The 27,385-nt window shown below is 37.6% G+C and overlaps 1 protein-coding gene across 3 annotated transcripts in view; it reads left to right on the top strand.

The window, feature by feature from the left end:
• Positions 1–27,385, top strand: part of SATB2 (SATB homeobox 2) — a 190,036-nt gene that overhangs the window by 148,847 nt on the left and 13,804 nt on the right. For all 3 annotated transcript variants that reach the window (XM_032755048.2, XM_058439896.1, XM_032755047.2), the window contains one exon: positions 1,439–1,636. In XM_032755048.2, the coding sequence (XP_032610939.1) occupies positions 1,439–1,636 (198 nt within the window). The remainder of the gene's footprint in view (positions 1–1,438; positions 1,637–27,385) is intronic.

Genomic DNA, 27,385 nt, shown 5'->3' on the forward strand with positions numbered 1-27,385 from the left:
CTTGGAAAAACATTTCCAAGCAAATGATAAGATATCTTGTTTTCATTCTTCCTAACCTTCTAACTCTCCCAAGCTTCCAGTTTATTGCAAGAAAAGATCAGGTCTGCGCAAATGTGGCCTCTCACTTGTAAAAACAAGGCAGTGTTGTGTTACAGATTAGTTTATAAATCCCTGGTGGCTTCACAGTTCAGTGCCTACAGCTGCTGCAGATGGGCCTGGGTTTTTGTCTCTTCGCAGTGCTGCAGCCGGCAGTTGAAGGAGAAAATGGAATGATCAGGTTATTAACATGGAGGCCGCGAGGAAGAGGCTGCACAATGAGAACAGCTGGTGTTGCTGTCTTGGCTGATGCAGCGGAGATAATCAAATCTTGCCTTTTTTTGGGTAAAGGCAGAAGACACAGTGGAGAGTTAGACAAACAATGGCTTATGATATGATATGGGGTTTTTGTAATGCGTATCAGGAACTTTCATTGGCTTATAGGTAATGATATAGAATTTGTTGAGGTTTGGGAATTATTTTTCACAAAGTCATTCGTGTTTATGCACCTCTTGAGAAATTTTTTTTACTCTTTTGCAAGAGACATGATGTGGGACAGTTCTTGTTTTTAAAATTAGTGATGTAGCTTAGAAATGATGGGTTAGAAAGCTACTGGTAAAATATTTTGACATGAGTCAGTGAGTGATGTTGACAGCATCCTCTGTATTATTTTCATATAATCCATCATTATTTGCATTACATTTTCTTTCTCGTGCAGTTGCAAGAGAGAGAACATCCGGATGCCAGATTTTGGAAGCAGACATTTGCAGGTGTGACCCGACCAACTGCCTACCTTCCTGCAGGTGTGGCTGTGGCGGGAAGGTGATGGTTAAGAGGGCCTAGAGCCTGAGGTATTCAGAGATTGAGCAAATATACATTTCTTTTCATTCTAGCCAAGGTTATTGCTTCTATTTTGTGGAGTTATTGATAATTGTAAGAATATTTCCTCCCTAGAGAATTCAGTGTTGTTTACACCTAGACAATTTTTCTTTTTTAGAATTTGCTGTCCTGTAATGCATACTTGTTTATCTTCACTCTTAGCATGAAATGCTGCCCAGTTGGGTAATTTTAAAAAATTGTAGCTGGCTGACACAAATTACTTTTTCTGAGAACAGATGACTGTAATCTTGCTTATCTTTTACAGAGAAACTGCAATTGAGAATATGTTCTATAGGCAGGATGATATGATATCTAACAAGAGGAAAGATTCTTGGGCATTGGTATAACCACCTATGTGGTCAGGGGTTGGTTTTTGGAGTCAGACTGTTTCACTGACTCCCCAGGTTGGCGGGAACAATTTTGACAGAAAAAGATGTACTGTGATGGCACTGGACCACAGTCAAGGCCCCCTCAGCTCCTCTGCACTCTGCAGGTTAATGCAAGCGACCTCCTCTCTCTCCAGGGCTGGCTGTGTGAACTGCTCCGCTGGAAGGAGAACCCAAGCCCAGAAAACCGCACCCTCTGGGAAAACCTCTGTACCATCCGTCGCTTCCTGAACCTTCCCCAGCATGAGAGGGATGTGATCTATGAGGAGGAGTCAAGGCATCACCACAGCGAACGCATGCAACACGTGGTCCAGCTTCCACCTGAGCCGGTGCAGGTCAGTGTCGCCGACCCCCACACCCCACCTGAGCAGGGCTCTGTGTGTCAGCAGTAGCTGCTGAGGGTCTAAGTGGCACACACCACACCAACTTCTGTCAGAGGGTGTCTCATGCCAGGTCCCCAAGTACAGAAGACGCTGTCGTCATAGTGGGTACTGTGTGTATATGTGTGTGTGTGCATGTGTGCGTGCATGTGTGTGTGTGTATGTATGTATGTACACACAAAGAAAAATGACTGAGAAGTTGAATGCCAAAGACAGCTGCTTTCCTGAGATCATTTTACTTGTGGGATTGTAAAGCCAGAGCACTCATGGAGAATTAAATCTCTCGATCGGAAAACGTGGTTTCCATCAGTTCATTTTCTATAAAAAACCTGTGAAGTAGTTTTGCATCCAAAATCCCTCAAAGAGTGTTTGATTAGACTGAGGAAAAGAAATAGCCACATGACCTAGGGAATACCATTGAATTCAGCTGAACCTTAAGAGACAGATTGTGACAGATTCTTAGAATTTTAAGTTGAGTTTTTGCTGTCTTTGGTTACATCTCATTTAGAAATCTGCCTTCCTTTGGATTGCGTGTTTTGTTGGCTTAGTTTTTGCTCTCATTGAGAGAAATAATATTGCTTTGCCATAGTAATTGAGTTTAACTACTGACACTTTCCATAATCTAAAATTAATTACTTTCAAGAAGAAATATTAATTCAGGTTTCCAACGTTAGACCCCCTAGAGTTTGGCCCACAAATTGTTTTGGTAGGTTATAAGATGGGCCTGCTGCCCAATACTCTTAATTTCAGCTGCCACGAAAGAGGACCCTTTGGCCTCTGTGAATCTCCTGGAGTAAGAAAAAGAAAGTTGAGGCAGGAGTGCATGTGTGCACATGCGTGTGCAGAATGGAAGAGGAGAAGATAAAGGGAGAGTTAGGCATGGTTTCTTGATAAAAATAGAGAGGAGTGGTGGAGGATGCAGTGCAACACCCCACCCTGAGGTTTCTGTCTCCTTTCCCTTCCCTCCCCCCTCACATGCTTGGGAGAGAAGCCAGAAGTTAACACATCTTTACGTCACTTTTCATCTAAATATCGCTGCCCATGCTTTTGTGCTATGCTTTTGTGTTATCATTGGTCAGTTTCCAGGGCCAAAGTCACAGAATGAAATGCCCAAACTCAATAGTTTGGCAATTAGGCTCATGAATTTGTAGAGACAGTCTCTTGCAATATCCACAGTGATCCCAGAGTTGGGGATGGGGGTGATGAGGGTACACGGCACATACTCACCCTTCAGGACCCACAGTCCCCTTTCCCTTCTTGGTCCTTTTCTGACCGAGGTCTTATCTACCACCAGGGCACCTTCCTTTAGATAATTAAACCCGTGTACTGAGCCACACAGAGCAGTGGCTTTCAGACTTGGAGATTTAAGTGAAATTAAGATTAGAGAGGGGCCCAATATAGGCTTTCTAACCTTTTATTTTAGAAAATAAATTTATTTGAAAAGTTTTAGGGAAGCTCCTATTTATTATCAATGTCATTTCATAACATACTCTTTGATATCAGACAGATTAATGAAATGGATAGCCTCAGACAAAAGATCATGTAAATGGTACAGTTCAGCCATATGAAAATCTATCACTCCCCCAGCATCTCCACTGTTTTTTTTTTGTCTCGTTTTGATGTGAACTGGATTAGACTTCTATCTTGAACCAACACAAGGCCAAGGACTTGCTTCAGGGAACCACTGACTTTTCATGGAATTTTTATTCAGGGCCTATCTTAGTTCAGTACAAATGAAGTAGAAATAAAACAGCAAGGAAAAAGCAATTTATTCCACATATTAATCACAGCTCATTTTAATCATAAGATGGTGATAAAGTTGGAAACTTAGAGAAATTTGAGATAAAAGTAATAAAATGCATTGTTTGTTATAACTGAGGGCCTCCCTTCATCTGGATGGCAGCTCTTATACCGTAGCTGTCTGTTTTTTGTCCATAAATTATCATCTCGTTGGGCCCTGTATTTAGGTAGCTAAAAGTATATTCAACATAATATTTTGTCTTATAGTTGGCCAGTTAGAGTACAGTAAATCTTAGAAGCAGACAGCCAATTGATTTATGAGTTTTATTATCTTTTCTATTAGTATGTCAGAACTAGAGTATGCTGACAATATTTAATGGCTAAGCATGAATCTGTAATTTTTCTTTTCAGTTTTAAGCATCTTGTGGCTATTAACGTTAACTTCTGATATCACTAAGAGAAATGCACTTATTTTATAAAAGGTTATTCCCATCACTCAGATCTTAGCTAAAGAGTTTACAAATTAGGTAATTTTCTCTAAAGTGAATTTGCCTCAGCCATTGACCTTGAGCCCATAACTACTGTGAAACTCATCAGCACATCACATTTTTTTAACATTATGCCTATATCTGAGTGACACTGCTTTGCAATGTTGAATTTATGTCTGTCAGCAAAATACAAAGCTGTGGATTAATTGTTTATTACAGTCATAATATGAAAAGTGAAGAAAAATAACTGACACTAGACAGCAGAACTCCTGAGACTAGAGAATAAAGTTGGCACAGCCTCTGTGACTTGGGGAGAGCTGTATTTAAAAACATACCAAGCTACTATAAAAAGGTCTGTAATTGTCCAAAAGCCAAGGACTCGCGGTTGAAATTCACTTGGGCCTTTCATATCAACTAAATTTTTAGCAAGATACAGTTACCTACCTGTTTTGGAAATCTTAAAAATTCATATGTAGGATAATACTAGTTTGGTGATGTTACATTTTTGCCTAATTAGATAGGAAATGTGCCACTATTAAATTGTTAACTATGGGTGAAATCAGTGATTATTAAGAGCTTCTGATATATGCAGCATATTAAAAAACACGTAAGTCCTCTTCACTTGTGGTCATGGAAGCGTGCCATTTAAATTTCTTTAGGTAATTAGGGTACACTATTCCCAAATTTTTCATATATGGTAAAGATATGAGGCAGTGATTTCTGTGCATAATTACCCACCAGATTAATCTGTTGTATTAGGATACACAGATGTACTGGAATAAAAAGAGGGAGCTTTGCATCACTCCTTCTCCATTTGGTGCTTTCTGTGATATTGAGAAGTCCCTTGGAGTCACAGCCTCTCTTCTTACAGAAGAGAGGAACTTTTTCTTGCTGTTTGTGTGCAAATGGAGTTGACAAATGGATAGTTTTTTATTGTTTGCAGATGTGTTTCTGTTAAGCCCACAAAAGGTTTAGACATTTTAAGCCCTTGTTTTTTAACTTTTAAGTTCAGGGGTACAAGTACAGGTTCATTACATAGGTAAACTTGTATCGTGGGGGCCTGCTGTACAGATATTTAATCACCCAGGCGTTAAGCCTAGTACCCATTAGTTATTTTTTTGAACCCTCCCCCTCCTCCCACCTTTTACCCCGCTATAGGCCCCTCAAGTCCACATTTAAAAATTAGAAGATATCACATAAAATCTAGAAAGTCAGAAGATGTGATCCAAACTCAGAGTTTTATGTGGCTGGAGCCAATGTCCTTTCTGCAGGGCACACACTTACTGTCCTGCTGCCGTGGTCCCTGTCTCCCCTCCTCTGAGTGCGCATGCATATATAGCTGTCATTTGATTTCTTGAGGCATCTCTCCTGTCAGGTCACCTGACCACCTCATCAAAGCCACAAGTGCCTTTGCCCCATGGCTCCAATTTCTTTGATGGTAGTAGCTATTACATGCCATTTATTTTTATATTAATTTATTATAATTTTATAATCCCAACAAAATTTTTTGCATGCTTAAGTGCATGTTTGATGGCATTTCTCTTCAGAGATGAAGCAAGGTTATAGTTGAGATCGCGCTGGGCCTGAGCCATTGAGGGACGTTGTCAGCCCCAGAGACTCACCAGCCCTGGGAGAATGAGACGGTTCTTCCTTGGGAATTTGGATTTCTCCAGGTGTTGTGTAGCTTTGATGTCATATTGAATTATCTGGTTTATCCAGGTTTCTCTTTAGTATTCTCAGTCTCTTCAGAAACCCCAATTTAAGCTCCTGCTTTTGGAAGCTGGTTCTTCAGGATCTGAACACACTTCGTAAGCTAGATCCTGTCACATCATGAATCCACAGTTGGACCAGCATTGCCCCAGGGTGGTGAGAATTGGTTCCTGGGGAGCATAAATATCTTAGATTCACAGTGGTTTGTGGCCCTCCAAAGGAACTTGGTACATAAAAAGATAATATCTCTCTGGTATTAAAATTTCATAAAGAGGGACCATGATTAGACAAAAATGCCCCAAAAAAACCTTCTGAGGGGATCAGTAGTGAAACACAAGTTGAGAAATACTAATCTACATAATGTTTCTAGTCCATGTGTAGACAGCACAGAGGAGAGACCTTGTAAGGCAAACCAAACCAAAGCATTTCATGAAAAAGAGGAAATAAATTCCATTTTTCACCCTGAAAGGTTGGAGACAAAAGTATTTCCTGTGGTTGTAGTGATTTTTCTCCCGATAGTTATTATAACCCAAGACCCTGTGCTGAATGGATATTCTCAGCTTAGAATAAAACACTGGTTAGGTTAGGTTCATTACTACCAACTCCGTTTTACAATTGGAAAAACTGGAACAGCGATGTCAAGCCTTGCCTGAAGCCAGGGTTGCCAGCGGAATGAAAACACAGGCGATTTTGGCATCCAGTCTGTCCTCTGACCACACTTCCCTCCTCATGCAGGAGAGAAGAAAGGACATTGCTCATGCTATGACTGGGTCATTGAGCGAGGGTGATTAGGGAGCACTTGCCAAATTGTTCTTCTCTGTGTCATTTGTGCTTTATTGTATTTCCACCACACTGTTTCCGTGGGTTATTTTGTAAGTTCAGGAATTCTGAGCTTGCTGCTGTGTGGTTTCCTGACAAGTACTTGTTTTAAAATTCCATGCCGTACATTGAATAAGAATGTGAGACCCGATTAGTGACAGTCAGACACCAGCATTGTCCCTTGACTTGTCTGGCTTGCTTCTCAGGCGATTTTCAACATTTTCTAAGCCACAGACTCCCTGTCATTAGTAGCGACCAATGATTCTCAACCAGGGGAGATTTTGCTTCCATGTGATATTTTGGCAATATCTGGAGTCATTTTTGGTTATTATAATTTGGGGGTGCTACTGGCATCTAGTGGATAGAGGTCAGGGATGCTGCCAAATATCCCACCATGCACAGGGCAACCCCCCAAAACAAAGACTTATGTGATCTACAATGCCAAGAATGAAAGCTTGTACCAGTAATTGCCTAATAGTGAAAGATAAAAAATCATTAGTATCTCTGAGACTGATTCTGAGTTTTTTCTGTTAAAAAACCCAGTAATAATAATGGTGACACTGCTGCTGCTTCTCCTTCATCTTCCTTCTTCCTCCTCCCCTGCCTCTTCCTTTTCCTTCTTCTCTGGCAGTAAGTAGCCTTTTTGAGAGCCAGGCTTTCAAAATGTGAGATTTTCACATGTCTTATCTTCTTCAGTTATTGTGAACAACCAAAGGGGTGGTTGGTTTTTCTCTATTAATACTTTCACAGATGAGAAATTGAAGCTTAAAGAAGTTAAAGTAACTCGCTCAAAGTGAGAACTTAAATTCACATCTGTCTACCTTAAGAGTCTGACTTTTATCGTGTGCTGGAAAGCACTGCTAACGTGCGACAGCCAGCATTCCCTGAATACTTACTATTAGCTGTCTGCTGTGATGCAGAGCTGTTTATGAGATCTTCATTTTTAACCATTCACTGAGTAAATCTAGTTCTGTGAGTTTTCTTATTTACGGAACACCTAATGCACTGAAACCCACAAATCATTGGTGTGATGTCAAAGAACTGATGTGACTGAAATTTTTACTTTTCATAGCTGCTTTGGCATTTTTGAGGTGGCTTCAGAATGTGCCTCTTATTGCTAATGTTCAAGGGCACTTCAGATTTACCTCTCAGCCCTGGGAATCTGATCCTGATTTTCTACTCCAGCTGCACAGACTGTATCTTGATTTGTAAACTTGCTTCCTGAAGGACATCTTCCAGGAAAATAAATAAACTAATTAATCCATTAAGAATGTTTACAAATTCCCTTACGGGGTTACTAGAATTTTTCTTTCACCTTGGATTCATTCCAAGCTCCTATTCAAAGCCTACTGTGTGAATGTGGCTCCAGAGTTCTGAATCCCCACTCTAGTCCTGAGGAGAGATGCAAATGAACACTTGCATTTGTAATAAAATATTGTAGCAGTTGGGTAGAAGTAGGTTCTCACTTGGGAAAATGTTGGGAGTTCCTGACTGTCAGTGAGGCCGCACTAGCATTTTTCGTGTTGATATTATGTTGTCCTGTATGTATTTATTCAACTTGGAGAGCATCCTTGATTTCTTATATTACTAGTTTTTCCACATGTCAAAATTTTTAAATTTGTCATTCAGGAATATAAAGAGATTTGAAAGTCATTTGTTATCAATTCTTTTTACTCTAAGAGACAGACATTTTCATCTTGGGTTTATCTTCCAAAGTGTACTGAACAGGTTTCCTTTAGTGATAATCAGAAAGCTGAAGAAGTTCATTACAGTCAGTAGATTAGACATTAGCTATGGCTTTGTTTTACCTAGAGATTTTTAAAAACTCTAAGACACTGTACAATTTAAAAAGTAGGCAGGCAAAGTAGGCCAAAGAAATGCACGGTTTCTTAAAGTTGTTAAATTATTTTTTTACAAGACAAATTCCAGCTTAATAATTGGAGATGTATTAAAAGAAATTGAGGATGCTAGAACTTCATGAAAATCCAGGTGTAGGACTCTGAGTATGGTTAGGTTTCTCTGAACTTGGAACTGGGAATTCAGCAGCTGCCATTTATGGATTCACCTTCTCCTTTGCCATCCTGAACATAGCATTACCTCTTTCTCATGTCAACTTCTTTCCACTACAAGCTTTTCTTCCAAGCATCATCTGATTTACCGTCTTCTGTATATCTCTGTCTACCTTGTAACTTCTGCATACTACTCATAGTGTCTCCGCATTATAATTCTGCCTCCTCCACACCTTGGCCTGCCCACGGTTTGTGCTCTACCTCGACTTTTTCCCCGGCCTTTGTCAAACTCACTTTCTCTTGCCTACTCCATATTTACTACTTTAAGTTCATATAAGAGGGAAATTGACTGGTTGACCTTATCCTCCTGAAGGCTGACTTTCTTGGCATTCAATTTCCAATCAATCATCTGAATGCCTAATTTGGAAGGCATTGCATTTTAAAGAAAGAGCTTTGTTGGGCAAAATATTGGAATAACCTCAAGAAGATTGGGAAGTAGAAAGCTACCTGGCGATAGAGCACTTGTAGGTAACCTGTGAATGAGCTGTCTTTGGGCTGGAAAGTTAAGGCCTTTTAGTGGAACATGGCTTCTAGTACCCTGCAGTTACCAGGGTAAAAGAATACAGGTATGATTAACAAGTCTAGAACAAACCTTTCATTATCAAGAGAGATTCATATGACTTCTTTTTTAATGTAAAGTGCTATGGGCATGCAAGGAGTAGGAAACCAATGTCTAAGGGAGATTTTCAGTTCCATGTGTGTCCAGAGTATTCTACCTTTTTATTCTATTGCAGCTTTTCTAACATTTATCATGTAGTCACATATGTTTAGTGACTGTCCTATAGAAGCTGATAAATATTAAACATAAATTTTTATAGAAGTCTCTTCTGGTTCTGCTAATGTTTTTTTTTTTTTTTTTTTTTTTTTTTTTGAGACGGAGTCTGGCTCTGTCACCCAGGCTGGAGTGCGGTGGCGCAATCTCGGCTCACTGCAAGCTCCGCCTCCCGGGTTCACGCCATTCTCCTGCCTCAGCCTCTCCGAGTAGCTGGGACTACAGGCGCCCGCCACCACGCCCGGCTAATTTTTTTGTATTTTTAGTAGAGACGGGGTTTCACCGTGGTCTCGATCTCCTGACCTCGTGATCCGCCCGCCTCGGCCTCCCAAAGTGCTGGGATTACAAGCGTGAGCCACCGCGCCCGGCCTAATGTATTTTTTTAAAGTCGGTTCAACATTTTACTAGGCTTATCATTTTAATTACTGGAGTTAGCTTTTCATTCAACATGGGGTGGTTCTAATATTTTTGCCAAGCAGAACTCCTCCTATGAGTGACTGGACCTCCATAACACACTGCCTTCCAAATTCAACATTCAGGGTTAGTTGCTGGTTGGAAGTGAAATGTCAAACAGCTGGGTTTCACTTCTCTCAGTCTTTTCCTGCCTTCTGGGAACATAGAGAACCCTGGTTTCTTGAGTAGCTTGTTCTTCCATAATTGCTATGTTTCTTTAAATAATAGTCTAATTTTTATATTCTGCATTTTTGAAAGGCAATACAATTCCTGCACCTTACTCTCTTGGTTTTTAGATCCTAAAATTGAGTAGAAGGCACTTTGTCCAATGCTTCCCTATAGGTAAAGGGAATCACAGTCAGTTGTGTCATTTATATCGGTACAAAAAGTCCTCACAGATAGAAGCCCAGTGCTCAGAAACCACTAAAATTACTAATATCGATTGTCTTTCTATTTTAATAGAATATTGAGATTTTTAAAGTTTTTTAAAAGTTTTGGGATAGCAAAGTACTCCTTAGACATGTTTTCATAGTTTTTTCCTTCTGGTGAGAGTAAATGAAACCAGGTATAATATTAAACATTTAGTGCCTTGACTTTTTTTTTTTTTTTTTGACATTTTGGTAGGAAAATAAAACTAAACAGAATGCTTTTGAACATAAAGCTTCATTGGCTTTCTTTTTTAATATTGCTTTGGAGTTTGTTAGGTGCTGGTTTTGCTGTTGTCCTATTGGTCAACTCAATATTGCTATTTATCCCCTTCTCCTTCCCCTTCCCCTTCCCCTTCCTTCCTTCTCCCTCCCTCCCTGCCTCCCTCCCTCCTTCCCTCTCTCCTTTTACTTACTTAAAAATAAAATAGGAAACACTCTTTAAACCTAAAAGAAGGCAGTGGCTAGTACATTTTGTGAAAGGGCAAACTGATTAAATTGAGCAGCATAGAGCAATGAGAAAGACAGAGGCAAAATAAATAGAGACTAAGGTAGAAAGTGCATTAAAATGCATCCTTCTTTCCCCTCCCACCCACAAAAAACAACAATAAATCTAAACTAAAATTGAGGCACTTGTAGATATTGATGTGTCATTGTTCTAGTCAAGTGCCTTGTCACATTTCATCTGTGAGAGGGCAAACCACATTCCTTTATACTTGTATAGATAGCTAGCAAAGTCTGGCTTTTGGAAAAAAAATGATTAAATTTCATCGATAAGCCTGCTGTTAGGCTTCAAGTTATAGACCTGATTGAGAAGATGGGCCATTTTTATTCTCGTGTTTTTACTTACTCATTCAACAAATATTTGTAGAGTTTCTTGAATATGCCAAGTGTTATTCCAGGTACCACATATATAACAGTGAAAAAAAAAAACAATTTCACATGTACATTGAGCAGTTTTCTCCTTTATTCAGAATGTATTTTTAAATAGACCTCCATTTTCCCTCTGGCTACCTTGCATTATTCTAAAATTCAGATTGTAAATTAGTGGAACCCATAGGTTCTATTTCTTCCTCTGATTCTGACCCTGGGTGACATCTTTCTGTTTCTGTTTTTCTAGCTGTTTCTAGAATGGACAGGTAATATCTCTGAAACATGTTAAGCCTCTCAGTGATGAGATTACCTTAAAAGAACAAGTGTGGCTATTTGAAGGTATCAAACCAAACAGACCTTCTGAGTCTATTCTATAGAGTCTAAAGTGATTACATAGCTCTACAAAGAATGGCATCTGTTGATTAATGATCAAGTGGCATTTAAAAAAATAGTTTTGATGGAAAACAGATAATAAGTATGTCCACTCCAACCCTAATTTCTCCCTGACCACACAGATGGACACTTCTCTTTTTATGTCCTGCTCATATTTATTCTCTCCAGCCAGAATGACTTCTCCAAGTTAGCAACCTTATTTACTTGGCATTGAGATATGGGCTAATTCATTGTTAGTACATGAACCAAACTACCTGGCTCATTTGGTGTGCCTTTAATAAAGCTGTGGTCCTTGGAAGGTTAGGTTTGTGAACTAGTCCCTCTTAATAATGAGCTCTTATGGCAGAAAGTCACATGCTGTTCTAGGAAGATGAGAGCCTTCTTCACATTTTCTGTTTCAATTTTCTACCAGAGTGCTTCTCATTGATAATTGTTGATTTCAAAGGTATTCCATCATCATTGCAGAAGAAACAGAAAAGAACATCTGCAGAGAAGGGCTTCCCCAATCCTGGGTAGATGAAATTCTCATTATTTTACTCTGTTTGGTCAGTGCACTTGTTTCACATACTCTGATTTGGGCCCAATCACTCACACAAGGTCGTAAATCTAGGAGGTAATTAACAGTTGAAATAGGGGATGAGGGTAGTTTGAGAAGCTCAATCCCAGTTACGTTTCTGAGAATACAAGCCTACATGCTGGGGATCTGGACTCAACAGACTCGATCTACAAATACATACTAGTACAGTCATTGTTAAAGCATTTTGGACTGTCTGACTTAAAAAATATTTCAGTACAAAGTAAAACGTCCAAATGGAAATATAATTTATTTTAATCTCCATTTCTTCTTTTTTTAAAAATAAGTAGTATAAGTTGTCAAAGAGCATATTCAAGTAGACTGAAACATTATCTCTGCTGGAAGCATGGTGAGGTGTTTGGATAGAGAGGAAAGGCCACTGGACCTTCAGAAGGTCTGGGTTTGAATTCTAGGACCATCACTGGAATTGGAGCTCTGATGTTGTAGAGGCTGCTTAAAATTTCTGAAACTAATTTGCGAGAATAATCCCAAATTGATAGGGTTATTTGAAGTTTATATGAGATGGTGATTGCATAGAAGGCACCTGAGAAATGTTAGTAGGTTCTGAGCATTATTAGTATTAATCTTAAGGATAAAGGGGATAATTCTTACTCAAAAGAGCACAGAATTGAATCAAGCATAGAATTTTATATTCAGCAAGATAACGGGAGCATGCCTGGCCTCTAATGTTTGCATGTAGTACAATTGTTTTAAGACAGATTTAGAGACTTAGCTGTCTGGTTTCATATAGCCTTCCTACATTTTAAGCTTTTTTAAAAGTCATTGTAACTTATTTAAAAGATAAGTGAGAACTTTTCTTCTCAGCTCTGAATGAAATCCTTCTGTAGAGCATAATAAAATGCCATTGGGTATGACAAAAGTTGGTTAGTGCTTTTTTTTTTTTTTTTTTAAGTTTAAAAAGCAAAAAGGCTACTTCAGCCTCTGTATCATCTCTGAGACTTCTGCTGTCCTTGCTACCCATTAGCATCCACAAAGTTGTGAAAGAGCCAGGTGGTGACGATGTTTGAGACTCTTTGGTGCAGTATTAAATAGGCATCTCCCCCATTAGCAGCTCTGTGCTGGCCTTGATGGACTCAAACAAGGGAAAATAAATATTCTCTGGTGTTGAGTTCCTCAGAGACTACCAGGAAGATGAATTCAGGCTACCAGAAGATGAATTAGGATATGAAGTGACAAGTAGAGTGAAGATGCAGAACTTGCTGTGATCTCAGGACTTCCTTCAGTGGAACCTCTGTGCTGAGAATACTAATGGCCTATTTTCACATGTATGACTCTTCCGGGAATGACCACCTGGAATTCTACCTCTTTTCCTCCCATGTATGCAGGTAAACAGGAGTGTACTTACATACACTAGTGTCATTGTAGAAGGAATATAGGATCAGCTCTAATTTACTCAAACCAAACAAAAACAAAAAAGTAAAACATTTGCAAATTTTACTATTTTAACTATTGATGACAACAAATTATTTGAAGTGTAGTTCACAACAAATATGTAACAAGTCATGGCTTTATAAATGAAAGCCACAGGGCAATGAATATAACCATTTGATTTTAATTTTAAAAAATCATATCTTGCTTATATAATAGTAGAAACAAACACAAATGCTTCCTTTGAAATTAGAGTTTTCTGATTATAAACTTTGAAGTGCATTTAAAATAGATGACTGGGATTTAAGTCTAAGTGTGGTATGGCTTTAAGGTTAAAAAGTTTCCAAATATTTAAAATTTTTCTATATGATTATTGCCCCCACACTGAGGATTTCTGTGTGTTGTTTCAGAGACCAGAGCATCTTATAAAGAATAATTACTACTCTCTATTTCTAGTTTAATGAACCTTTGACCCAATAGGAGAAAAGATGACATGGTAAAGAAAAGGGCACTGTAAGTGACATAGAGTCTAGTCCTAGGGCTGAGTGTGTGACCTTGGATGAGGCATTTCACTCTGAATTTCCATCTACTGTTTTGTTTTTTGTTTGTTTGTTTGTTTGTTTGTTTGAGACAGGGTCTTACTCTGGTTGCTCAGGCTGGAGTGCAGTGGCACAATCATGGCTCATAGCAGCCTCTACCTCCTGGGCTCGGGGGATTCTCTCTTCTTCCACCTCAGCCTCCAAGGTAGCTGGGACTACAGGTGCACACTACCATGCCTGGCTAATTTCTTGTATTTTTAGTAGAGATGTGGTTTCACCATGTTGCCCAGGCTGGTCTCAAACTCCTGGACTCAAGCAGTCTACTGCTTTGGCCTCCCAAAGTGCTGGGATTACAGGTTTGAGCCACTGCGCCTGGACTGCATGTACTGTTTTCTGTATTATTACAACATGAGTTAGGTGATTGCAGAGACCCCTTTTATCTAAAACACTCATACTGTGAGTTGGCTCATCCATTTCTAATTTCCATTTGAATATTTTAATGAGGGTGTAAAATATAAACAACAACAACAAAACAAAAACACATTGCTCCTGGGAGGTTCAAATGCATTTTGGAAAAACAAATTAGCAACACTGTAACAGATTATGAACATCTTATATTGGACTCAGAGACCCAGTTGATTTTCTTATGACTGATAGTTTTGGCAATTGCAAGAGAAAGCCAGCCACTGAGTTTTAAACTGTCGTAACCAAACGTACCTACTGTGGCTTCTCAGCTGTTTCTGTTTAGTGTGGAAATCTAATGTAGCTGAAAACTACTGCTGATTTTTATTAAGTTGAAGTCTGGAACTTCCCCTTATAATGATAGAAAAGCACACTTTCAATTAAAGGAAAACTGCCAAAGTTCTGAAATTCATTTATTTTATTATTACTTGGTTTGACCCTAGAAATGGGAGATCAAGCAAACTAGATAGGTTTGACAGTTCTAAGGTCACAAGTTCAATTTCCTCACAAGTTGTTTCTAGATCAAATTCACTGCAAATCATATAACCCTTCAACTTTTGATATAGAATATTTTATGGAATTGTGGATCACATTGGGGTCATCCTAATAATCACTTTGGGGCTGGGAAAATGACAGGTAAGTTAGGCCAGGCAAAGGGATCCAGTGAGCAAGTCTGGGAAGCTGTATGTGGCTTGTCAGAGGAGGAACGTGGTCTTGCTTCTCTATAGTAGAGTCAGAGTATGCTGGAGAATGCCTACTCTGGCTTGCAGAAGCCAATTGTTAAATTTTTAGGAATTTCAAAAGCTGGTTGTTATACCATTGGCAGCATGAAACTGGCCGTGGTGGGATTATTCACACTACAAAAACTGGTGGATTATCCAATTGAGGCTTTTTTTTTTTTTTCTTTAGAGACTCAGTTGTTAAATATTTGCCAGCGAAACACTGAGTAGACTCCAGTTAACTTTTTTATTTCAAGCTCTTTGGCCATCTGTATATTATTTATTTTTTATAAACAAAACTTGCTGAAAACAATTGTATGAAAGAAAAGTCAGGTGTTTCCAGAACTGATTGTCTGATTGGTAATACAGCTCATTTGATCATCCAGATAACAAAAATAATTTATTTAAATAGCAGTTGTTTCTACTCTTTCCATGTCATGCTTTCCTTTAGTTTAAATTTATTTCTTCATGTTCAAACATGTTTATCTTTGTATTTCTTTCTTACGCAGCAAACAAAGCTCACTTGAGTATCTGGTTGGATCAACTTTATAGAATCTTGTAGCATAATGAGTCCACAATTTGTGACTTCCTAGTGCCAAACACCCAAGATATTTGAGGACTCTAGGTAGAAAACAGGAACAAATTACTTTAACAGTTTTTTTTTTTAGATATGATAAACTCAAACAGTGCACCTCAAAATTAATAGTCAATTATTTTTTTAAAAAGTAAATTAGGGAGCTAAAATCTATGATGTGAACTCTTAAAGATGAATATATGTGAATATGGAAAGGTATTCCTGTTTCTGTTATGATCAAAATGAGCAGAAGGTGCTAAAGTGAGCATGTACTGCATAAGTGCAGTATTCACATGCAATGATTTTTTTAAAGTATAGTGTTTTGCATTTCATGTTTTTTTGACAATGCATGTCAATAGTTGTACTCAAAAGTGTGGTAAGAGAAGACTGGCAAGGAATTGTGGTGGGCCAATGTCAAATATTTCCATGTGGTGTAATTTAGGGCTATACTTTTGAGAGGAACTCTTATTTGGGTGCATCGTGGGAAATGAAAACCTCCCAAGGAGATAGGGGCTAAAATAGTTAAACAGCATGCCTAGTAAGTTAACATAGTAATGAAAGGAAAGAACCAAATTAACTGATTCTTTGGTTGTATAACATAACCTGGATCAAATGCATCAGGATAGTCTGTCAGCTGACAATTCTTCAGTATATCTTCATATTAGAGCTACTAATTTACCAGGAGAGAAGAAATATTCTTGTCATTTTGTTGACAAGAAATCAACCAGTTTTAGTTCCTAATACAGATGTAGTAGAGGTGGCATGCTGTACTTTGATGATCTCTATATATTTGCATATATGAAGCAGAGTAGTACTTTAGACCATATGAACATGTAACTGTCATCTGTGTTCTGTGTTGCCATTCCTCACTATAGAACGTGTATCTAATCAGTTTCTATTTCATGTCATATTCATCTGCATTTGCAGCATTTCAAAGATTAGTCGGAAACATCTTGGCCGAAATGGGAAACACAGAGTTACTTATAAATTCCAGAACTACAAAGACACAGATCAAACATATGATATTAATAACTAGTTGGGGGGGAGCATTAAAAATTAGATTATTTAGAAAGTTGAAAGTATTTGTGACCATTTTTCTCTTCTTGAAAGGAAATAGATGCTGAGTTTTGTGTTTTGTTTTTTTTTTCTCCCACCCTCACATTTCCTTTCTCCCCCTTTTTCATGTTTTGAATTAAAAGCTAAAGACAGGCTAAAAGGGTGTGTATATAACTGCAAGAAGAATGTGGTAAATCATGGCAGTGGTTTGTGATCTCACAGACACGGTGGTGTCAGAGACTGAATACCAAAAGCGAATCCTCAGCTTCCAATGGAGTTACTTGAAATCCTTCCCCCTTGTAGCATATCATGGGTAATATCATATCATGGATAATTACATTTTTACAAACAGTAGAGAAAATCATTTTGACACACACATAGTATTTTCCATCCAGACCAGCTTTTCAATCTTTTACAGCTTTCATGCATTAAGGCTCATATTTTCTTTGTTTATTTAAAAAATATTATCATTAATAATAGGTTTGTTCTGTGGTCAACTTCTGAATAGAAAATACTAAGAAAGACCCCTTTTTTCCTGTTGCCCCCGAGTCAAACATTTGATACCTTTTCCTTTGTAGAAGTTTGGGCTACTCATGTTTTTGATTAAGAAAGTTATGACAACCAAATTTTCATGGAGATTTTTAAGAGTTTTGGTCATTTTTCAGCTTATTGCTATGTATAATGGAATGAATTATGTTTGGTGGCAAATCACTAGAAAAAAGAAAACAGGAGAAAAATTCACAGGAGAAATACTGTCATTGATTGCTACTATACTACTGTCCAATAAAGTGAATTCTGGCTGCATGAACCTAGAAAAGGCTGTCCCCACTAGCCATTCACCTGTATCAAAATTCCAGGGAACAGAAAAAGTTGGGGGACAATATTCTCTTTTCTTAACCCTTTCTGATCAAATGTGGTATTTCATTTTGAAAATGAGATTAATTCCCCTAAGGCTTTTGAAACTTTAATAATACACAATAAATAAAATCATATCTAATAACTCAACAGTTTCATTTGGCACCATCATCTAGATGTACTGCAACTGCGGAAACATAAATACTTGCAGGCTTCAAAAGCCCCATTTCTATTTGCTAAATAAACTTGGCTGGGTTAAAATTCCTCTGTGTACCGTCATTAATACAATCTACTTTGACAGCATTTAATTAAAGTGCTTTTTCTCTATTAAATTCATTAAAAGTTCTCCCCCACTCCCCAATGTATAACTGCTTTCCAGATGCTGAGTGGCAAGGACCTAGAAGCCTCGCTTTAAATAACTTCTCATTTCTCTTTGTAAAGTGTTTATTACATTCAATTTAGAAACTGTTAAATATGGCTTAGAAAGGAAGTCAGATTCCAAGACATGTTCTCTATCCCTTTAGCCATCTCTTTAAAAACAAATGTTAGTTTAACTCATCTGAATAAGCATTTATTATCTGCATATTTTTCTTATACTCTGTCAACACTACTAGACATTTAAACTGGGAGGTAATAAAGATATGATTTCTACATCAGGGTTGAGGAATTTGCATTAGTTCTAAGCAGGTACATGGCTTGAATACGTTTGCCTGCCCAGATTCAGGGAGAGTAAGCATAGCAGTCTAGTATTAATAGATTATTGACAGTTTAATGTCTTGGCACCTACTTAGCCCATGAAGTATAATAACCAGGAAGCTGTCTGATATGAAAGCCGTCAATAGCATTTTCAATCAAAACCTTTCAGTTAATTGCTGGTTGACCTTAGAGATTTCCTTTAGGCAATAGCATTCTTAGTTTAGACCAAAAGGACCATATTGATTTGTAGAGTTTATTCAGAGGTGATTATTTAATGACCATTGCTCCACTATGTGTGGTAAATTTTGCCTTTTCTCCTTCTGCCCTATGAAGTGCTTTTTTTTCAGCATTGCTTTTCACAAATATTCTTTTCACCAGCTCTACTTTCAAAATATGTCATTAAATCTGTTCTCTTCTCAGAAATAGAAAGTTTGGAATCTTGAGGGTACCCTTAATCAAGTGGTTTTTGTTTGTTTGTTTGCTTTTGTGTTTATTTTTATTTTTTTTTTTTGAGACAGAGTCTTGCTCTATCCCTCAGGCTGGAGTGCAGTGGTGTGATCTTGGCTCATTGCAACCTCTGCCTCCCAGTTTAAGCGATTCTTCTGCCTCAGCCTCCGTAGTAGCTGGGATTTAGGCATGTGCCACCATGCCTGGCTAATTTTTGTATTTTTAGCAGTGACTAGGTTTCACCATGTTGGCCAGGCTGGTCTCAAACTCCTGACCTCAGGTGATCCACCCGCCTCGGCCTCCCAAAGTGCTGGGATTACAGATGTGAACTACTGCACCTGGCCTACTCAAGTGTTTTAATGATAATAGAGTTTTGATAGAACTCTTTGCTCAGCATGGAATTATAATTCCAATAGAGACCCTGACAAAGCTAAAAACTGTGCTCTCAGTAAGGGTAATTATATAATGTCTTAAAAGCACTGTACCCTAAAAAAATGTTGTTTAATGCCAAAATGCTTTTTGATTTCTGCAGGTATAAATGAAATGGCTTATATTTGGCCTCTAGATTTTCTTAACTTCCATTATTTAGTTTCAGATGCATATTTTTAGAAGCAAATTTTGATAAAGTCTAAGTAAGCTACGAAGACAGGCAAAAAGCAGTAAAGACAGTTTGTGGCTCTAACTTGAAACCATTCTCTTTGCTTACTTTGGAATATGTGGTGTTGGAACTATAGAGGTTAAATCAAATTGGGGGCAAAAAAAATATACATTGAATTAATTTTGTTCCTTTTTTTCTTTGTTGTTTCTTCACAAAGTCTCTCTTTGTTCATTCTGTTCCAAAGAAAATCATTTTGGTATTTAATATTTGTTTTGAATAAGACATTCAGTGTTTTCTATAGTATTTTGTATATAGGCAATATGCTTTCATATTTTGCTCAGTTGAGAGTCATTGACATTTCAGAGTTTTATTGTGATACATATGATCCATTTTTTAACAAATACTTCTGGCTTTTATAAATTCTGCATTGTTTTTAAAGGTTTCCTTTGTTTGTCTTACGTGGAGTCTCTCATTTTTATTTGTTGTTTTTCTGTGTTGTCTCCAGCAACTTTTCTTGTCATGGAAGCTGTCTGCTGCAGGCCCTCTAAGTTCTGGTGACAGTAGAAATATTTCTGCAGATTGGGGAGAGAGAGAAGCAAACTGATGAATATGTCAGTTTTTATCCCTGAGAATAGGAATATCCTAAGTGTTTCTTGAGTGTTAATAATTTTCAATCAGATTTTTTTTGGGAATTAAAGAACTATGTGGGTCAGTATGGTATTTATTAACCTATATACAAAGTGTATGTGTGCATGTATCAAATTATTATAAACTATGGTAACTCAGCTCTTTTTGGTAATAAGTGTATTTTTAGTGAGTGCCTACATAGACTTAATACTTTATTTCCCCTTAGGACTATTAGATGTGTTCTAAATTTTTTTTTTTTTTTTTTTTTTTTTTTGAGACGGAGTCTCGCTCTGTCGCCCAGGCTGGAGTGCAGTGGTGCAATCTCGGCTCACTGCAAGCTCCGCCTCCCGGGGTTCACGCCATTCTCCTGCCTCAGCCTCTCTGAGTAGCTGGGACTACAAGCGTGAGCCACTGCGCCCGGCCCTAAATTTTAGGATGACTTTCAGTCTGTGTAATACGGCTATTGCCTGTGTAGACATATATATTCATTCAAAGCACAGTGCCTTGACATTGTGCTAAATTTAGAGTATGTGGAGGTGAATATGACACAGAATCTACCCTTAAGGAGCCCAGAGATCAGTGGAGAGGCAGATATGAGAGCAGATAGCTATAATACAGCATGTAAGTAAGAGAAAGAAAAGCACAAAAGGGGCACGCCTGCCCCAAACCTGGTGAGTTGGAGAACTCAGAAGGCTTCCAAGGAGTAGTGCTGCTCATGGCCCTTACAGATTCATCATCAGAGGTTTCCAAGAAAGGGTGACACAGCGTGAGTCTGGGGGATCCAGTGTAGAGTTGTTGGAGCACAGCCTGCAAGGCAGGGGCTGGGGAGCAAGGACAGGCAGGGGCTCAGGCTGCAGTCAGGTTACGGGGCCTTCTTGCACACAGAAGAGGCCTAGACCACCTGAAGGCCACTGAGGGCCTTTAGCAAGATGTTCGGTTGGCTGTGACAGGGAGGCCTGTTGGGAGGAAGTCAGAGTAATTGAGGCAAGAGATTATAAGAATCTGAATTACAGCAATGGGAGTACATCTGGAGAAGGGAAAATTAATCCAAGAACTGTTTAAAAGGAATAATCAGCAACACGTGGGATCAACTAGATGTGGAGTTTCAGATGAGGGGAAGGAGTCAGTGAGAACTCTCAGATCTTGGCTGGAGCAACCTGGAGGGTTGGTCTTGGAGCACCAATCGAGAGCGTTAATGATTAATTCCCTGCTAATGTCATTTGTAAGTATGTTTGTTTTGTACTGAGTTCTCAGCTATTAAATCCACCCCGAAGCATATTCACATTTGAAAGTATAATAACTTGACAGTTCCAGTTTCTGAGGACGACCTACACAGGGTAAGCAAATATGCTCAGAAAAGCCAAGGAAACATGGTGTGGAGACACAATTGGACTTGTTTTGTGAATCTGAGTAGGTAAGGATGCTGAATGGCCTTGTGGGAGTAGCATGGTCCTCTGCTGCTCGGAGACTACAATCTTGCTTGTGAGAAAAGGAGTCACTAGTCCAGTTATTTTGCCCCAGGGAATTAGGAACTGAGATTTCTCTTCCTGGTCATCCTTGGCCCCCTGGGAAAAGGAGACTCATTTTCTTGAGAAAGCTGTGATCTAAACAAGAATGCCTGTCCTTGTTGGCTTTTCACTTCTCACCCGATAACACCTGCCACAAAGTTGAGAAGCAAAAGTCTATCCATACCTGGTTTCAGGTAGTAAGATCATTAATGTGGAGGATACAAAACCAATATTCCCATAACGAATTAAAAGTGGTTTAGAATGGAAAAGCATACCCTAGAATTAAGAGCCCAAACTTTTGGGAAGTTTCTACCTCACATATTTAATTTTTCCATATTATTTTTCTCTTGAAAGAAAATAATACCAAGAAAACCAGTCTCTGATGAAATTAAATGAAGTTGAAAACTAAAGGCTATGTTTGATAAGCTCTCACTTGATACCTTTTAAGAGCTAAGCCACCAGGAATCTTTGCTGCCTTTCCCTAGAGATCAGTGGCCTCTGTCTCATGGTTTGAGGCGAAAACCCTTCTTTGATCATTTGACTTTGTTTACCCAGTTTGGACTTTTGGGTATAATAAACTATAATATGTCAGTGGTGTGGTAATGCTAGATATTTTTTTTTCTTTTACCAGAGTGGTTGATTATAATGCACTGCTTAAGATTTGCTTTCTATAAAAGGAATATTTGTACTTTTATGTGTTTGATTCACACAGCGCAGTTTTCTCAAGTCCTGTTATTAAGTGGTTACATTCAGAAAGCAAAAAATATGCTGAGGTGGTATTTTCTTGGTGAACATCTAATATTTTCACTAACCATAACTGTCAGATTGTTCTGACTTCTGAGTACCCCAACTGTAAAAATTATACAGAAAATGTGGCCTAATGTGGGATTGTAAATAGCCTCATGTGAGGCTTCAAACACTTGGATTACCTTCTTTCATCTCTTTCCCCTGAAGGAAAGCATCTCTTCCAAACATGCTTTCTCCTTAAATAATTGAAGCCCTCTCTTTTAAGAAGCTATAAAACACTTCAGTTGTGATGTCACTAGTGCCATTGCAGTTATGGGGATTTTAAATCCTAAACTGGTTCTTGGCTGAGGTTTGTCAGGAAGGGTCTCTCTCTGTGTGCTAGCAAATTTTGATGAAATTGGCTATCTGCTTTGTAAAAATGGTACACAGAGATAGAAATGTAGAAATCTCTTTATAACCCACTCTAAGTGGACATTTGGGAGAGAAACCCTCCCATAAGGTATTCTAATTTTTCCTTACATTTGTGTTGTTTTCACTTTTAATTCCAAACTTGAAATATTGAATAATAGCCTCTGTCATTTATAGTGTTATTCTTAGAGTTTAGTAGATTTTAGTTGAAGGTGTTTATTCCCACTAAAAGAAATTTGTGTTAAAAACTTAAATTGAAACAGAATATAATTTTGTATTTTTCTCCATTAGCTAGCTAAACAGCAGTAAGCATGTATTTGTTACATGTTAGACTCGCGTTATGTGATTTTGGAGTCAGAGCTCAATTTTGTATATTTGTTTCTTCCTATGAAGAATAAATGCAATAGTACCTGCCAATATTGTGAGATTTATTTCATTCTTTTTAAGAAATAAGAAATACAAAAGACGATAAAGAGCCTTGAAAATAAGTACAGGATTTAAATAATTACAGAAATTTCATGTATGACCATGGAGTCATATTAAATAATCTGTGTGTAAATCAGTAATAGCAATGCTTTATTTCAGTGAAGCTTACATAATTTATTGAGATCCTATGACTGAAAGTATACATAGATAATCTCCCCCCCCACCACACCCCTCCATATTATCCTTGTTTCTAAATCATCCTATTCCAAATAGGTGTTTTCAATTCATGTTTTTCATCACTAGATTTATAAATACTATAAAGGGATTTGGAAATGGTTTGAATTCTGACTCTTTGGTGCTTTACCTTAGGAATCATTATTTAAGTCTTCATTGACAATTCCTGGCTGACTGGGTGATGTCTCTTCTTGTTAAATGTATCTGTTCTTTTACTTCATGCATCTTAAAACATTTTCATTTAAAAGGAGTCAAAACTCTGCTCTGGTTAAATTTACTGGATGAAATCTATTTATCTGAAGTGGTCTCTATTCTATTATTTTAAGCTTACCTTGAATCTGTTTTAAAACAAGTTTCAGAGCTCACAAATCATGTGTCACTGGCATTGATGAAGTTATTTTCATTTGGGTCACATTTTTACTTCACTTGAGAATTATTTAGCCAGCTGGATTAACTATTTAAGCATTCTGATGGATCATGCTTAATCTGAACCCTTTGCACATCTTTCTTTCTTAGCCTTTTGCCATTGCTGAAGTGTTACAAATTTCCAGGTTGGTTCTTTTAATATCATTGGGATCGTGGTACCAAGTCATTCTAACCTTTCATCTTCCTCATTTAGTTACCTGGTTATGTTTAACTTAAGAGCATCTTCTTTCATGTATGCTGGTGCAAAAGCCACTTTTTTTTTGCAATTATACCCATGAAGCAAGTCATACATTTATTTAAAAATCAGAATCCTAGAGGTAACTGTTACCCTGCTCATTTCCATTTTACTCTTTATTCATTTTAACCAGATTTAAGGTCTTTAAAGACACTTTAATCTGTGCCTTGAATTGGATCTTCAAGAGATAGGCCTTTCCTGTGAATTTTTAGGCTAGGTTTTGTGTTCTGAGAATACTTTGTGAAGAGTGGTGGAGGAGTGTTGGAACAGGGAGAAATTAGTGCTTATGGATGTCAGGCAAGTGAGGGTGTGGTGGATGGACTGGGGATGGTATCTCCCAGGCATAAGGACACATGGTCACAGCCTGGACTGTCCTAAAGGGTCCGGTCTTCCTAAGTCTTCTCATGGATTGTGTTTGTTGTTTTTGTGGAATGGTTTTGGTGATGTTAGCCCTAGATGATCAAATAAACCTGTTTCTCAGATGGTGCTGATGAAGGGAAAGGTATAATTGCCACCAGGTACATTATGTGTCCATGCTTTTCCTCAGGTTCTAACTGGAGAGTGGATTGTTTTCTATACTCTCTTCATAGTTATTTGATATAGTTACCCATCTCCTTATATTGAAGAAGCATTTCACTCAGCCACCTACCTCTTCAGTGTTTGCAGATTCTGGCCACTCCCAGCAATCAGATTAATGACTGTGACACTTTTTTTTCCCCCTCAAACTATACCAAAGCTGTTGGTATAGTTGTTCTCAATTTATAACCAAAGAGGAAATGATATAAGCCAAAGGCTGTTTTAAGAACCATGCTTCCTCCAAAACCCAAGTTTAACAGCTTATTGTGTCACAATATTTTTATGCTTTTATCTTTGACCAAAGTGTTTATTTTGAGAAACAATTATTAAACTGCATTAAAAACATACACAGTGTTCCAATAGTATCTTGGTTACAATATTAAAAAAAAAAAAAACAGACTAAGGCTGGATGAAATTGAACACATATTTCCATGTCAGACTTCCTACCATTTTGCTTGTTTGTATTGATTTCTCTTGACATGGTCTTCTTTTATTGACCACCACTTTTTTTTTTTTCTTATTCTCTTTCTCTCTCTCTCTCTCTTTTTTTTAAATCCCTCTCCTATAGCTGTATGTGCTAAGAGCAATTGTAAAAGAGAACCAACTTATATTAAATCCGCCTGGAGTCAAAATGTAATCTAACACCTGTAGTCTGCAATTTGTCATCACTTCATGGATACTTTTTTTTTTTTTTAATAACAGATTTCCTGAGTTTTGACCTTAGGATACTGTGTAATCCAAATAAAGCAACAAAGCTAAACCATGGTTTTTTAATAAGTCCTATAATGTTAGGATGTGAAATTACAATCATAAGAGCCAACTTAAGTAACATCATTTGAAGTTAGAAATAGTGCTGAGTTGTGTATCTAGGAGAATATGTTTTGCCTGTGAAAATGTCTTTGTGTGATAAAGTCAAGAGACAAATCATAATGCATGTGTAATTTCTCCTACACTCTTTCCCTAAGGCTTTCCTAAGTGATTTTCTCCTACACTCTTTCTCTAAGGCTTTCCTAAGTGATTTGACTCAAGTAAGGATGTTTTTACTGTTGAGTGTGATTCATGTCATCTAAAGTTTTCAAACTTTTTGGTCTCAGAATCTCTTTTCACTGTTACTATTGAGGACCCCAATAATGTGTTATATTTACCAATATTACCATATTAGAAATTCTGAGGAATTTTTTAAATGCTTACTAATTTAAAAATAACTATAGATAATACACAGTCATCCCTTTGTATTCATGGGGGATTGATTCCAGAACTTCTTGCAGATAAAATTCATGGATGCTCAAGCTCCTTATGTAAAATGGTGTAGTATTTGCATGTAATGTATACACATACTTCCATATACTTTGAATTATCTCTGGTTTACTTATGATACCTCATACAGTGTAAATGCTATGTAAATAGTTATTATACTATATTGTTTGGGGAATAATGACAAAAAAATAGTTGGTACATGTTAGGTACAGACACAACCATTCTTTTTTTTTCTAAATATTTTTTATTGTGGTTTGTTGAATCCATAGGTATGGAACCCATGGATGTGGCGGGCCAACTATAAATGCATATATGTAAATGTTATATTTATTTGACAATAAATATATTTTCAAAACAGAAAAACAATAGAATGCCAATGTTTTATATACTTTTGCAAATATTTTAAAGTCTGACTTAATGAAAGACAATTGGATTTTCATAATTGCTTCAGCATTTAGTCTAATACAATATGTGGTTTTGGTTGACACCGGTGAGGCAAATCCAGCCTCAGGTAGACATGTAATTACAATAGGAAAAAATATTTTAATCTGCATTTCCGATAATTGTGATATTCTTCTTTGATACTACAGCAACATTCTACAAGTGGTAGTTTCTTAATGGTTAGTTGCAAAGTGGAATTGAATCTGAAAGTATATTGATGAACTTTTCATACTTTTTATTTTACCTATTCATAACTTTATAACATCATGCAGGCATTTGGAAAATACTGGTTTACTGTATTTTGTAAGGTTATGCAGCCCTTATAAATGTTGGCACGTTTTATTATATGACATATTTAAAAGCAAAACCAAATATATTTGTTAAATCACCACTAATATCAAAAAAGTTAAGTACTGGGAAACTATTAAGCATATGGTGGCCACTACAAGTTTTTCAAAATTCTAATTTTTGCTTGAAAGGTTAAAAGGTATCATTGGCAACAAATGCTGTCAGATATTTTTCCTGGAGTGATAGGCTCACTTTATTTTTAAAACAATGTCAAATATGCAGATCTGAATAACCATAGTTTGTCTTTAGTTGTTCTTTCAAGTCAAATTGATACTCCATGACAAAGATGGGTGGCAGAGCTTTCAAGTGCAATAATCACACAAGTGCTCTTTCTCAAGACAACCATCTTTCCTCAGTATGCTACAGAAGTACTTCATATGCACTTCCCATTTCTTCACACAGTACATTAAAAAGAAGTATACTCAAGGATTGAGACTTAAGTAATACAATTTTACTGCTTCATCAAAGATGCCCTTAAATGAAAGTGGCATCATTTTTGCCATGAGCTTTTGGCAGTGAAAAATACAACTGCCTGGACCATTTGGTGCTGCTACTTTGATTCTTGCAGGCCAGCATTTCCCACCAGTGCTTTTGTACCATCTGCAAATTTTGAAGTGTGGTCTATGCAATAGGCCCATGATATTGAAACTATTTTCATAGCAAATTCAAGACATTATTTACCTTTTTGACTTTGCTGAAATTTGCAGAGGGTACAAAAGCACTGGTAGGAAATGCTGGCCTGCAACAATCAAGGCAGCAGCACCAAATGGTCCAGGCATTTGTATTTTTCACGGCCATGAGCTCACGGCAAATTTCAGCA

The sequence above is a fragment of the Hylobates moloch genome, unplaced genomic scaffold (genome assembly GCF_009828535.3).
Source record: "Hylobates moloch isolate HMO894 unplaced genomic scaffold, HMol_V3 SCAFFOLD_1, whole genome shotgun sequence".
Classification (NCBI taxonomy): domain Eukaryota; kingdom Metazoa; phylum Chordata; class Mammalia; order Primates; family Hylobatidae; genus Hylobates; species Hylobates moloch.